This window comes from Canis lupus, chromosome 9, assembly GCF_048164855.1.
Source record: "Canis lupus baileyi chromosome 9, mCanLup2.hap1, whole genome shotgun sequence".
In the NCBI taxonomy this organism is placed as follows: domain Eukaryota; kingdom Metazoa; phylum Chordata; class Mammalia; order Carnivora; family Canidae; genus Canis; species Canis lupus.
In genome coordinates, this window is record NC_132846.1 from 12,500,444 (window position 1) to 12,513,949 (window position 13,506).

The window sequence follows — 13,506 nt, forward strand, 5'->3', positions numbered from 1 at the left end:
ATCTGGGAGTGTGATACCTCCAGCTTTGTTATTTCTCAAAGTTGCTTTGGCTATTTGGAGTCTTTTATGGTTCCATACCAAGTTTAGGATTATTTGTTCTAGTTCTTAGAAAAATGCTATTGATACTTTGATAGGAATTTTATCAAATCTATAGATTGCTTTTGGTAGTATGGACATTTTGACAATATTCTTCCAATCCATGGGCATGGTGTATCTTTCCATTTATTTGTGTCATCTTTCATTCTTTCATCAGTGTCTTGTAATTTTCAGAGTATAAGTCTTTCACTTCCTTGGTTAAATTTATTTCTAGGTATTTTATCCTTTTTTATGCAATTGTAAATGGGATCACCTTATTGATTTCTCTCTGCTAGTTTATTATTAGCATATAAAAACAGATTTCTATATATTAATTTTGTATCCTCCAACTTTACTGAATATATTTATTCTAATAGTTTTTTGGTGGAATCTTTATGGTTTTCTATATATAGTATTATGTCACCTGCAAATAGTGACAGTTTTACTTCTTCCCTTCGGATGCCCTTCCCTTCCCTTCCCTTCCCTTCCCTTCCCTTCCCTTCCCTTCCCTTCCCTTCCCTTCCCTTCCCTTCCTCTTTCCTTTTCCTTCCCTTCCCTTTCCTCTTCTTGTCTGATTGCTGTGGCTATGACTTCCAGTATTATGTTGCAAAAAGTGGGGAGAGTGGATATCCTTGCCTTGTTTCTGATCTCAAAGGAAAATCTTTCCGCTTTTCATGATTGAAGATTATGTTAGCTATGGGTTTGCAGTTTATGGCTTTTACTGTGTTATGTTCTCTCTGTAGAGTTTAGAGGTCTTTTTCCTCTCGTGAATGAATGTGACTTTTGTTAAATGGTTTTTCTGCATCTCCTGAAATAATCATATGATTTTTATCTTTTATTTTTTTAATGTGGTATATCATGTTGACTTGCATGAGAGAGATGTATTTTAAGGAATTGGCTCACACAGTTATGGAGATTGGTGAATCCAAAACCTGTAGGGTAGATTGGCAGGATGGCGACCCATGGAAGATTTGATGTTGTAATTCAAGGCAAAAGGCTGTCAGGCTGAAGACCAGGAAAGAGCTGATATGATTCAAATCCAAAAGCTATTGGCACGATTCCTTTCTTACTTAGGCAGGTCAATCTTTTCTTGTATTCAAGCCTTCAGTCAATTGAGTGAAGCCTACCCACATTATGGAGAACAATCTACTTTACCCAAAGTCTATTTATTTATTTATTTATTTATTTATTTATTTATTTATTTATTTTTATTCTTTTAAAAGATTTTATTTATTTATTCATGAGAGAGACACACACACACACACAGAGGCAGAGACACAGGCAGAGGGAGAAGCAGGCTCCCTGCAGGAAGCCCGACATGCAACTCTATCCAGGGCCTCCAGGATCACGCCCTGGGCTGAAGGAGGCTAAACCGCTGAGCCACGCGGGCTGCCCTATTTATATTTTTAAATGAATTCTAGAGCAGTGATTCCTATCTTAACATCACAGCTCTTCTTTTTTCTTAAATTTTTATTTAAATTCAAGTTAGTTAACATGTAATATAATACTGTTTTCAGGAGTGGAATTTAGTGATTCATCACTTACATTTAATACCCAGTGCTCAAACACAACAAGTGCCTTCTTGAATATTTACTTATCACCGCATTTTGCCCATCCTCCACCCACTTCCCTCCATCAACCCTGAGTTTATTCTCTATTGTAAAGAGTCTTTTATGGTTTTTCTCTCTCTCTTTTTCCCCCTTCCTATGAGCCCAAATGTCCATTGACTGATGAATGGATAAAGAAGATGTGGTGTATATATGCAATGGACTATTACTAAGCCACCAAAAGGAATGAAATCTTGCCATTTGCAATGATGTGGGTGGAGTTAGAGTATATTATGCTAAGTGAAATGAATCAGGCAGAGAAAGGCAATTACCATATGATTTCACTCCTATGTGGAATATAAGAAACAAAATAGATCAAAGTCCATTTATTAAAATGTTAATGTTATCCAAAAACTCTCATAGGAACATCCGGAATGATGTTTAACTAAATATCTGGGTGCCACAGCCCAACAAAGTTAAAACATAAAAGTAACCATCCCACCTTCCGGTCTTCTTTAACCATGAATGTGTCCATCGGCTTCTCCCTTGCTCCTTTACCTTACTGTGTAACTACCACGCCTGCTTTGTCAACGGCCAAGTTTGTATCACTCCTGCCAATCTGCTTCCTCTACTCTTAAAACTGTTCAGCAACACTGAAGAAAACCACACACCTGAATATAATGGTGCTACAGGTTAGTGGTCTCCAGCTTCAGTGAGGTCCTTAGGGCTGCTGTGTGTCCCTGGCCAATTCCCTCTCCATTCCCACAGAGACTCTTTCAGACCTCTACAGTACTAGGGACATCCCAGTCTCTTTCTCTCGGCAGATGAACTTATCTATTACAGCGCAGTGAAAATTATGGATTTTAAACATGAACCACCTCAACTTGCCCCTCTTCCTCCCTGTCTGAACCATTTGAATGATCTTGGCCTGCCCACATATGAGAATGTTGGGAGCAGATAAGGGGCCATCAGGCATATACATTTTTTCTTCAGAATTCATCCAGGGTGACTGTGCCTCTAACCCCCTGCATAGGACTCTTTGAAGGTCGTTGCCAGCTGCCTTCTGACTTCACCTGCCCCTTTCATGGTAGTCCATTCCATCTTTCAACTTGCCTCACCTACTAAGTGCCCACTTTCAACTCCTTTATCTGACATAACAACTCAGAGAGGTAAATTCCAAATAGGATTTAGAAATGGTAGGACATAGTATCTGGATGTGGTTGGACAGATGGTACCACTCATGGAGAAGTGGCAATAGCAAGAGGAGCAGGGTGTTTTAGAAGGAAGATGATAAATGACTTTGGCCACTGTAAGTCTCAGGTGCCTGTGGGACATGTATAACCACTATTATCTCTTAAAGGGTGTTTATTAGGCCTGACTTATTCCCTCCCTCCAGGCCATGTGAGTTCATTTTTCATCTTATAGGGTGCTAAAACAAAAGGAACAATGTTGATCACCTAATCCTAGTGTTGTTTAAACAAGAGGGTATTTATTATGTGTAATTGAAAAGACCCTTGTTACAGCAGGCATACGTTGCATACATCAAAGATAGGTCCCAGCCCCTGGCAACATCAGCAGTCTACCAGTCTCTGTATTGTAATCTTTTTCCATCGTTGCCTAATTGCTGGTTGAAATTCATCCCAGACCCTAGTGAGCTTAGAGTAACTCTACCAATCACCAGTTGTATTGTTTTGGTCAAGTGTGTGGTCTGCAGAATTATTAAATAAGGCTCCTCAAAAAGACCTCTGTCTGTTTATTCATCAGTTCATCTAAGCATGTCATATAATTGCCAGCAAGGGGAGAGGATGGTGAGGACAGTCCTAATTGCACTGCAGGCATCTGGGAGGATCTGGAATTGTCAGCTGCTATTTGCAGCATTGGTTGGCATTAGAAACAGGCATGAAAGAAAACATGTGCTGAGACATCTCTTGATTCTATCTCTAGACTGAGAACCTGGCTCATTCCCACATAAAGACCCACTCCTAAAAGGCTATTTTGTGTTGATGATGGCAAATGCCAAGGGTGTGTGTGTGTGTGCGTGTGTGTGTGCATTTGAATGCTGCACCTTTGAAAAAGGCCTTGTAGACCTCTATACCATAAGAGTATTAATGTCAGAAAGGCAGTTCTACGTCTGGCCTGAAGCTCAGAAAGGAGGCTGGGAAGCAGACAGAGCTTTGGGAGTCATTATATGCTGGTGGAGGTTGAAGCATTTTGTTCTTTATTAGATATCTTTTGCATCCTTCAACTCCCAGATTCCTTAATTCCAGCATTAGAAATTTATATTCTCCTTAACGGTACAAAAATTCAGCAGACATGTAACTCTTTAAAATAAAGGTATTGTGTTCCCCCCCACCTCTTATCACACAGTTGTAAACTCTGCTGGTACAGGGTATAAATAATCATGTTAGTAGAAAAATAAAGGGAGAAAACATTGTAAAGTTTTAAAGAGGAACATTCAAAAAGTATTTTTTTTTAATTTCCAAAAGATTGGAAAGTGAAGACAGATCCTCTGAGTGTCTTACAAGAATGAAATCTTTGCAGAGTTTACAATCACCAAAAAGGTATCAATAGAATGTATACAAAAATGGACAGGTCAGTTGTTCTACTTCTTAAACACTGAAGTACATCTAAAAATGCACCCAAGTACAGAATTATAGAGGAATGAATAAATGAATGAGTCAGTAAATTTACCTCAAGAGTAAGTTAAGCTCTTTGGGATATCCCATATCTTCCTCAACCTACTTACAAGTCAAAGGATGGTACTCCTTTAGTTTCTGAGGGTCTCCTGTTACTCCTAAACCAAAAGCAAAAAATGATAGATCCAATGTTCCTATTAATTTGTTAACTTTGCATTATCTCATCAAGTGCCACCAAGAAATTGCTGTCAGTCACCCACTTTTCTTTTTCTTTTTCTCTAGTGTACAGAGCTGCTCCAAATAATACATGCTTTTTATTCATTCTCTGTGTCAAATTTCCAGGAAAGGTGATGTCCCAGGACCAAGAGACCAGACTTCCAAGATTCGTGGCAGTAGATCTTATGCTGATGAAACCAAATACGGTTTGCTGAGAATATTGATAAAACCACTCATTTTTACTGAGGGCTATTCACACTGATAGATGGTCAAATACAGGAAGCAAAATAAATATGGATGATCCTGGCATTACTGCTTTTTTATTACTTTAATATTTTTCTATCTAATCTGTAGGTGTGGATGAATGCCTGCATTTAATTTTCCTATGCCTCGTGGAATTGTGGTTGTGAGTTTTATGTACTAATTCTTAAAGGAAAAGATATTTTTCTATATGAAGATGTGTTGCTTCACCCTGACAGTATGACTGCTGCTTTCTAAATATGTTAAACTTTAATTAACAGATATCTATCTAATGAGATATGCAGATGAATTGAAATATAGAATTATTAAAACCTTCCTAAAACAGAATTGTTATAATTCCCTGCCTTAATAAATTATATTCAGTGTAGTCTATTTACCTTCCTTTGATTAATCTGGATTTTGTCATGCTTCAGGCTATAAACAATCATTTCTGCTGCAACCATAATATATATGTATATATAGAAGGAGAAAGCAATTCCTCTCTATTTCCAGGATGTAGCCTCAGAATTGCATTTAAAACAACTAAAACCTTTCCATCCATCTGTTTTCTTTTGGTTGCCTCTTTAACCCACGAGCTAACTGAGTGCTACCCCAAATTCAGTTTCTTTTTTTTAAAATTATATTTATTTTTTCATAAGAGACACACACAGAGAGAGAGGCAGAGACACAGGCAGGAGCCTGACATGGGTCTCGATCCCAGGTCTCCAGGATCACGCCCTGGGCTGAAGGTGGCGCTAAACCACTGAGCCACCCTGGCTGCCCCTAAATTCAGTTTCATTGGGAATTTAGTTATTTGAGGTTTTAAAATCACTGTTAATCCTTTTTTCCAATTTCAATTGGAAGTCATACATTTTTATAAGATATGTTTAAGTTGTTGACTAAGTCAAACAAATGAGTGTCTCCCGACTTTTATAGAAAGCAAGCATTTTTAAACAAAATCCTAAGTTAGATGACCTGAGATGAGAATTTATCTGCTGGTTGAATACTGTAATCATTCTCCAGCCCCTCTCTCAAGTCTTCATTCATTGTTCAGGCAATGAATATTTATCGAGTATTTACAACTTGTCAGACAGTGTGAGATGCTGAGGAACACAGAGATGACAAATCACAATCTTGCCTTCAATGTACTTAAAGGCTAGTGGGGCATTAGGGATTCTCTCTTCTGCCTCACTGGCTGATGGAATACAATCAAGGCTAGATTTCAAGTTAATTGTTCTCAGTCAATAAAAAACCAAAATTTTAGCAGCATTCCTGAAAAATTAAAGCTTTCTGGTGGTAGAAGTTTGTAAGAGGCTTCAACAAATAATGGTACTAGATCAAACTCTAGAGTAGTGCCTGGAATTACTGGAAGGCTTATTAAAACACAGATTGCTGGGCCCTAGACCATAGGTTCTGATCCAGTAGGTCTGGAGTTGGGAGGGGGGATTAGCATTTCTAAGAAGTCACCAGGTGACACACAGGCTGCTGCTTTGGGGACTACACTTTGAGAAGCACTGGTCTGAAGTCTTTTGTCTCTCAAAAGACCTTCCCTCCGGTGACAATGATGATAATGTTAATAGCCCAGAAGCAGTGGGTTCTTGTGGAGAGACAGGTATCTTACAAGCCCTTTAGATCCATCATTACATTCAATTCTTGCAACAACTTAATGAAATAGTTGTGATTACTATCCTCATTCTACAAGTTAAGGAAATAAATATTTGGAGAGGTTAATTAATTTACTCAATGTCACAGGGCTAGTCAGTGATAAAAACAGGATTTGAATTTAAATCTTTCTGATACAGGTCCGTGGTATCAACCACAGTGCTATTCTGCTTTCCTATGATGGCCAGCACACCTAGGTAATGACAATCTTAGGAGATGCCCATGAGCATCTGTTGGGCCTCTCTCCATATGCACCTACACCTAGGGAATTCTGAATAGATGGCTTTTTAAGTTCTCATGGGAAGGAGATAGCAGAACTTTCTTTAGTAATTTATTCTAGTGGCTATTAAGTTTTTTGTGATGGGAAAAAATTTTTAATTAGATAAAATATTTCTGTTTTACTGATTTTTAAAAGCCATTCAACCATTGAGAATTAGATAACGGTAGCACAGTACACCCAGTTGAATCAGACCCAGCTCTAAATGAAATAGGATTTGACAGTGGAACCAGGTCTGCTGCTTTATCTGGAAGGTCCTATATTCCCTTTCCAATCCTCATCCACTTGCAATCCATTTAAAAGGTGTCTGTGAAATTAATTTGAGCTTTTTGGATCTGAGTTAAAGTACTTTTGCATATCTCCTGACATAAAAATAGTAATTATTCAATATATTAATTAATAGTTCTGTCAGGAAGGCTCAGTGATCTTAACCACAGAGTGAGGAAAATCAAAGAATGTGCTGGTGGTTCACCAGCATCCTGGGAAGGGCCATCTTGCTTCCTGGTTAGACAGCATTTTCTGTTGGGGAATTGATCCTATCTCCTGACCTTACAGCAGACTCTTCTCCCACCTACAGAGGATGCAGTGCTCTCAGATGGGCTATTACTGTAATAATATAATAATAATAATAATATTATAAAATAAAATACAGATACAGAAGACAATACAAAACAATCATTATATGGCAATGAGTTATTCTGAGGTAAATATTCTTGAAACTACCAAGTCAAGAAATAGAACTTAGCCACCCACCACAATGGCCAATTTTATATGTCAATTTGACTGGACTAAGGGATGTCCAGATAGCTGGGAAAACATTATTTCTGGGTGTGCCTGTGAGGGTGCCTCTGGAAGAGATTAATAGCTGAATCAGACTAGAGATTCCCAGGCCTTCAGACTAGGACTGGAGTACACCACTGGCTTTCCTGGTTCTCCAGTTTACACATGGCAGATTATGGGACCTCTTGGTCTCCGTAGTCATGTGAGCCAATTCCTGTAATAAATGTCCTCTTATATCTATATCTGATGATATAGCTGATGGTGTTTCCTTGGAGAACCCTGACAATATACCCACCCACAATCCACCTTCCCCACAAAAGTGACCATATCCTGACTTTTTATTGTAATCACTTTGCTGTATTTTTATAGTGTTACCTTACATATGTGCATCCTTAGCACTATAATTTAGTCTTGCTTATTTTTAAAATTTGGTATATCTTTAAGTTTCTTTTAACTTATAAAATCCCTCTCCATCCTTTTCTTTTCCTCTGACTTTATGGGGAAGAATCCAGGCTGTTTGACTTTTAGAGTTTCTCCAAGTCTGGATTTGGCTGATTGCAGCCTCTTGGTAGAGTACAACATGTTGCCCTGTCCCCTGTATTTCTTAAAAATTGGCAACTGGGTGCAGAGGGTGGATCAGACTCATGTTTTCTCCCTTTGGCAAGATTCTAGGTAGTGTTTGGCAAGATCATAGGAAGCACAGTATGTTGTATCAAGGTTGTATCAGGTTGTCTCTCTTTTTATGATTGGAATAGCTTTAATGCTTATATCTTTTAATTCATTAGAGTAGCAAAATGATGCTATTCTTATTCTAAAATTTCTTTCCCATTTATTAGTTAGAATACATTTATAAAGAGATACTTCATTTACTATTGATTAATCAGCAGTATAGCTCATGTAGGGAGAGAAGGGTAAATGCTTGATTCTTTCCCTTTATTTGCTAATTCTCAGGAACTAGTACTTCAGAGGTGACTAATACCTTTTTTAGAAGATTATTTAAGAACTCATGGATTTAGACATATTAATAGGTTTAAATACATTGCATTTATTATCATTACTGAAGCTCAAATGATCACATATTTGGTCAGTGGAAACCTCTTCAAGGCAGCTCCTGAGTCCTTTTAACATGACCCAAGTAGTCATCAATAGCTTCCTTGCTTTCTGGTATGACAAGATGTTCTAGCTTGTTCTGTCTACTTACCAACTGTGTCATGCCTGGAATCTACCATTTCTCTAACAAGATTTTTTTAGTGATAAATTATATTTTAAAATCATATGTGGTGTTAGGGATGCTCAGACTGGATCAGTCTTCTATTTCTAGTTCTTTTCAGTAGACAGAGCTTGAAAAAGTTTTATGTGTGTAAACACATACACACATATGTGCATATATTTTGCATCTGCTCTTTTTCCCAGTTTTTAATAATTGTACTTTGTCTAATTGTTTAGACAAATAGTTTCTTGACCCTTATGTCATCTTTGGCCAATAGGCAAGGTAACCTATGTCAATGTTGCCCTAGTCATCTTGATTGTCTGAAGCCCATTCCTCAGGAAAGGTTCTTGGGAATAATATTCCCTGTGTCCTTGTACATTGATAAATTTATTTGTGCTTGAAACAAGTTTTACTGGATATTTTACAACATGTCCTTCTGGGAAAAAGCATTGCTGGAGAAAAAAACTAATGGCAATCTAATTTTCTTTCTCCTATAATTCACTTGTTCTTTTTCTACATGCCCAAGCAATTTTCCCTTCCTGTCCCTTCCCTTCCCTTCTCAATGTGGCTTGGTAATGGTTATTTTGGGTTGATATTCATGGTATGGTTTTTTTCAGTATTTAGTTTCATATTTATATGAAAACTATATATATATGAAAACTATATATTTTTAAAGAAGTTTTCTTGAGTTATAGTTTTTAGTACTTGTTTTGTTCCCTTACTTTGGGCTTTTCTTCTCCAGGGACTCTTATCAATACATTCAAGCTCCTTTGTTTGTCTTCAATATTACTCACTTTCTCTTGAATCTTTCAAAATATTTTTCTTCATTACTTTTTGATTTTTTTTTTCAGCTGAAAGGTCTCACATTTATTACTGAACCAACCTACTGGTATAGAGGCATAGTAACAGAGAAAATCATTCCCTTGATAAGACATGTCTATTGGCCAGGTAGGAAGGATGTTTCCATATTGATAGGATAGGAACATGTGATCTCCATGTGGCTTAAATATGTGTGCCAATTATGTTTGCTATTTCATGATGTGTGATGCTTCCTCATAGACCCAGCTTGGTTCTTCTCCAGTGTCTCCTCTTGGAGTTGTACCTGATTTTATTACCTGTTTTCATCCGAATCCACTGGGGAATAGGACGATTCTGCTTTTGTTTCTTGGCCAGGAATCGCTTGATTCTGAAAGTCTTGTGAGAAGACATGGTGATCACAGTCAACCACACGCAACTAGGATGGCGGCGGAAAGGAGAGAGCTACTTTTTGATTTTTAAGAGATTTCTCTTTTGCACATTTAGTTTCTCTTAGGGTACTATCTGTTGTGTATATTCACTCTTACATCCCTTCACGTTTACTCTTCATTCCTGAAATGATTTTTTCTTTCTAATTTGTAGAAGTTCTGTCATCATATTTTCAAGTTTTTCTAATTTTGATTTTTTTCAAGTCTTCTATCATTTTTTCAATGTCTTTGAACTCATTGTGAAGTATTCGATTACAGTTTTGTTCTGTATTGTGGAGGTGTCTTTCTGGCATGCTTTCTTTGCCTATTGGATGCTACTCAGTCCCTTATTTTCTTTTTCCTTAGAATAACTTTGTATGGTATCTGCTTTGATACTTTTCTATAGCCATTTCTTTTTTTTAATATTTTATTTATTTATTCATGAGAGACAGAGAGAGAGAGAGGCAGAGACAGGCAGAGGGAGAAGCAGGCTTCATGCAGGGAGCCTGACGTGGGACTCGATCCCGGGTCACCAGGATCACACCCTGGGCTGCAGGCGGCACTAAACCGCTGCGCCACCAGGGCTACCCTCTATAGCCATTTCTAAGTGAAATTAGTTTTTCTGAACTTTAGAATGAGGCAGGGGCTTCATGAACATTTCTTACTTCACAGAGCCCCCTCTTAATTGTTTTAGTGTTGTGTTCAAATATATCCCAGCTTTCTTTTTCAGTTTTCTTGGCTGGTTTCACTCTTCCACTTTGGTCTGAAATTTCTCTTTTCTTTGTCTCTGTGTCCTTCTTCTGCTTGGTTTTCCTTGCACTCCCATCACCTTCTCTGCAGTCTGGGCTCTATCCTAGAAGGGAGCCCTGATTTCACAGGGGCCGGTTCAGTCCCTCTTACTGCAGGCCCCTTGCATTCACTTGCTATTGGCAAGAGCTCAACTGGCCAGTTTCAGCTGCAGTTCTCTAATGGGTCCTTCATATTTTCCAGTGATACCTATTGACTATAGTGTGGTTTTTCTGGTCCTTGTCTATAAGTGAGACATCCCATTGCTTCCTTCTTCCTCCTACAGGCAGGATACCATACAGGTCTTACGAGGATTGGGTTGTCTCCACCCACTTAAATTTTGAGATTCATGGGGATACCCTCATCTGGTTTTGTTATAAGTGTTGTCCACAGGTTTCAAGTTTTGCTATCTTATTCATTTTTTTAAAGGATTTATTTATTTGAGAGAGAAAGCATGTGTGTGTGTGTGCGCGGGCGCGCGCACGTGCACGCGTGGGTAGGGGGAGAGGAGAGGCGGGGGAGAGAGAGAGAAAGAAAGAACAAGAGAATCTTAAGGAGACTCCCCACCAAGCACGGAGCCCAACTTGGGGCTCAATTCCATGACTGAGATCATGACCTGATGACCTAAACCAAGATCAAAAGTCTGGCACTTAACCGACTGAGCCACCCAGGCACCTCTATCTGATCTATTTTTATGTGAGAATTTGGAGAAATTGGAAAAACTGTTTGCCGCCCTGTCAGTTTCCCAGAATCTTCCCCTACCAACCCTGGATAAATGTTCCCCCAGCTTGCTTCTCACCTGAGGAGGGGGATCTATTTTAGCCTCCTCGGTAAAGACATTTGAGAGTTTCTGATAGAGAACTCTCTCTCCTCCTCAGCCTACCAAGCCCTATTTACCCTTCTTTGCCCTCCCTGGGCAAGTTTTAGTGGGACAGATGGGAAAACAGGTATGCTTTAGAGCTTAACAGTGTGACAGGATACTTAGAACATTTTTGCAACTTGCCCTCCACAGACTGAATCGAAAGGTCAGTGATAGCAGAATGTTTCAGAGATGAAAGCTATTTCTGTTCCAACTGGAATTTTAGTGATTAATTCTTAAATAGGAGGAAATCACTTCAAATACAGTTTTTCTGGGACTAATAAGCCACTTCCAGGTGGAGGCAGGTACCATGAGGGGAAATCAGCACTGTGACCTCAGAAACAGTTGTGTTGCTTGTATTCACATGGTGAAAATTGAAGAGGTAGGATTTTAACCAGGTTCTACAGACCAGTTTTGTGTGTATAGAAATGCAGAAGCCCACCCAAGGTGGTTTTCCTCTTCATGTGGCTTCTGGAGGAAGGCAATTATATGACTGCACTTGGCATTCCCTCTCTCCTGCCTGGCAGTCCCTGTACCCTCTGATGGGTCAGTGAAGAACCATCAACTCACCAGGCTCTGCAGTGTTTCTGTGCAGGTGCTGGACTTCCTTGGAAATCCAAGTGTCCTGCTTGGTCTATCTGTCAGCTAGGGCTCCTTCTGAGTTCTGGACAGGCAGAAGGCCCCGTTTGATTGGCATTTCTTTTATTAGCTGGGAGCCTGCAAACAATCAGCCCTTCTACCCTGCCAGCATTCAGTGCTTGGCTGCAAAGTGTCTCTTGGTGACCTTTATTTGCATTGGCCTGCAGATAATAGTAAGTTTCTTTAGTGAGGAGGAGACAGGAGGAGGTAAAGGGCAGATGTGAAGCCTAAGTATTAACTATGAGGACTTAAGTATAGGATGTGCAGCCAGCTCCAGCAACCTCAGGTCCCCTGCCCTTTTCGAAGAAGACAATGACTGGATCATTTGCTGCCCTGGTCCAGCACCACCACAGGGACACTCACAAGTTCAAAGATTTTAGAGATCAGACTGCCACTCTCCTTCAGAGGTCCCTAAAACAGGAGGCCCTCCTGGTAACCATGGAAGGAATGTGGCTTTGCCATATGGGAGAGGTAGCCAACTGGCAACCTGCAGATGAGTTTTGTTTGGATTTCAGAGAGTTAAAAAATGTTTTTATTAGTTGCCAACATTTAAATATCAGGAGATCTCATGTTTTGGAAAAAAAAAAAAAACGCATCAGTTTCTGGCTTCTCTTGAGAAACCAGGGACCTGGAAACTAGTGGCTGAAACTGAGTGGCAACTGCTCCCTAACATAGGGGCCTGTGTGCTCCCCTCTTGCCCCTCTATCATAATTTTTGCTCTTTCTCCCGGATTATTCCTATCAGCATAAAAACCTAATGTTATTTCTCCTCTCTTAAAAATGATCAACCCTCTCTTTCCTGTACTTTCCCCATGAGTGCTCTCTCCCATTTCCTTCCCCCTCCCTGCAGCACTAACCCCTCACAAGAGTTTCTCACACAGTCTCCACCCTCCTTCTCCCATTCTCTGGCACATGCTCTGCAGTCAGGCCCTGGCCTTAGGCCCCACTGCAACACAGATCCCCAGATGCCGGGGCTCACGTTTCCTCCAAGTCGACCCATGGGATGCCTGGCACTCTGGCACTTGGTCCCTCCTAGCCCTCCATGCTCACTATTTGCTCATCTCCAGGAGCCTTCCAGCTTCCACACTCTTGAGTATTCCTTTCTGTCCACCCTCTCAGGTATCTACCCATGGTCCTTAAGTCTCCCCATGCCCCTTCATGACTACCATGAGTCTTATTGCTTTAAAAAGCATCTATGTTCTGGGTCCCAAGCGTATATTTCCAGCTCAGGCCTCGGCCTGAACTGCAGTCATAGATGCAGCTGCCTACCTCACACCTCCTCTTGATGTCTAATAGATGTCTTACAGTGGCACATGCAAGCAAAACCCTTAGTCTTTCCCCCCTTGCCAGCTATGCC

At 39.8% G+C, this 13,506-nt stretch overlaps 2 protein-coding genes across 28 annotated transcripts in view; one reads left to right on the top strand and one right to left on the bottom strand.

The window, feature by feature from the left end:
- NUBPL (NUBP iron-sulfur cluster assembly factor, mitochondrial) overlaps positions 1 to 4,783 on the top strand; it is a 231,053-nt gene extending 226,270 nt beyond the window's left edge. For 25 of the 27 annotated variants that reach the window (XR_012036422.1, XR_012036421.1, XR_012036417.1 and 22 more), the window contains one exon: positions 4,601 to 4,783. Coding sequence is in view for 19 of the 27 variants with exons in the window: in XM_072838181.1 (XP_072694282.1) it covers positions 4,601 to 4,736 (136 nt within the window). In the remaining 8 variants the exon portion in view is untranslated. The remainder of the gene's footprint in view (positions 1 to 4,600) is intronic. The other 2 variants (XR_012036419.1, XR_012036423.1) reach the window with 1 other exon arrangement.
- A 4,699-nt stretch (positions 4,784 to 9,482) lies between these two features.
- On the bottom strand, positions 9,483 to 9,872 carry LOC140639362 (large ribosomal subunit protein eL39). Its single transcript, XM_072837718.1, has one exon. The coding sequence runs from the start codon at positions 9,850 to 9,852 to the stop codon at positions 9,697 to 9,699; it is 156 nt and encodes a 51-aa protein (XP_072693819.1). The 5' UTR covers positions 9,853 to 9,872; the 3' UTR covers positions 9,483 to 9,696.
- Between the last annotated feature and the right edge of the window lie 3,634 nt (positions 9,873 to 13,506).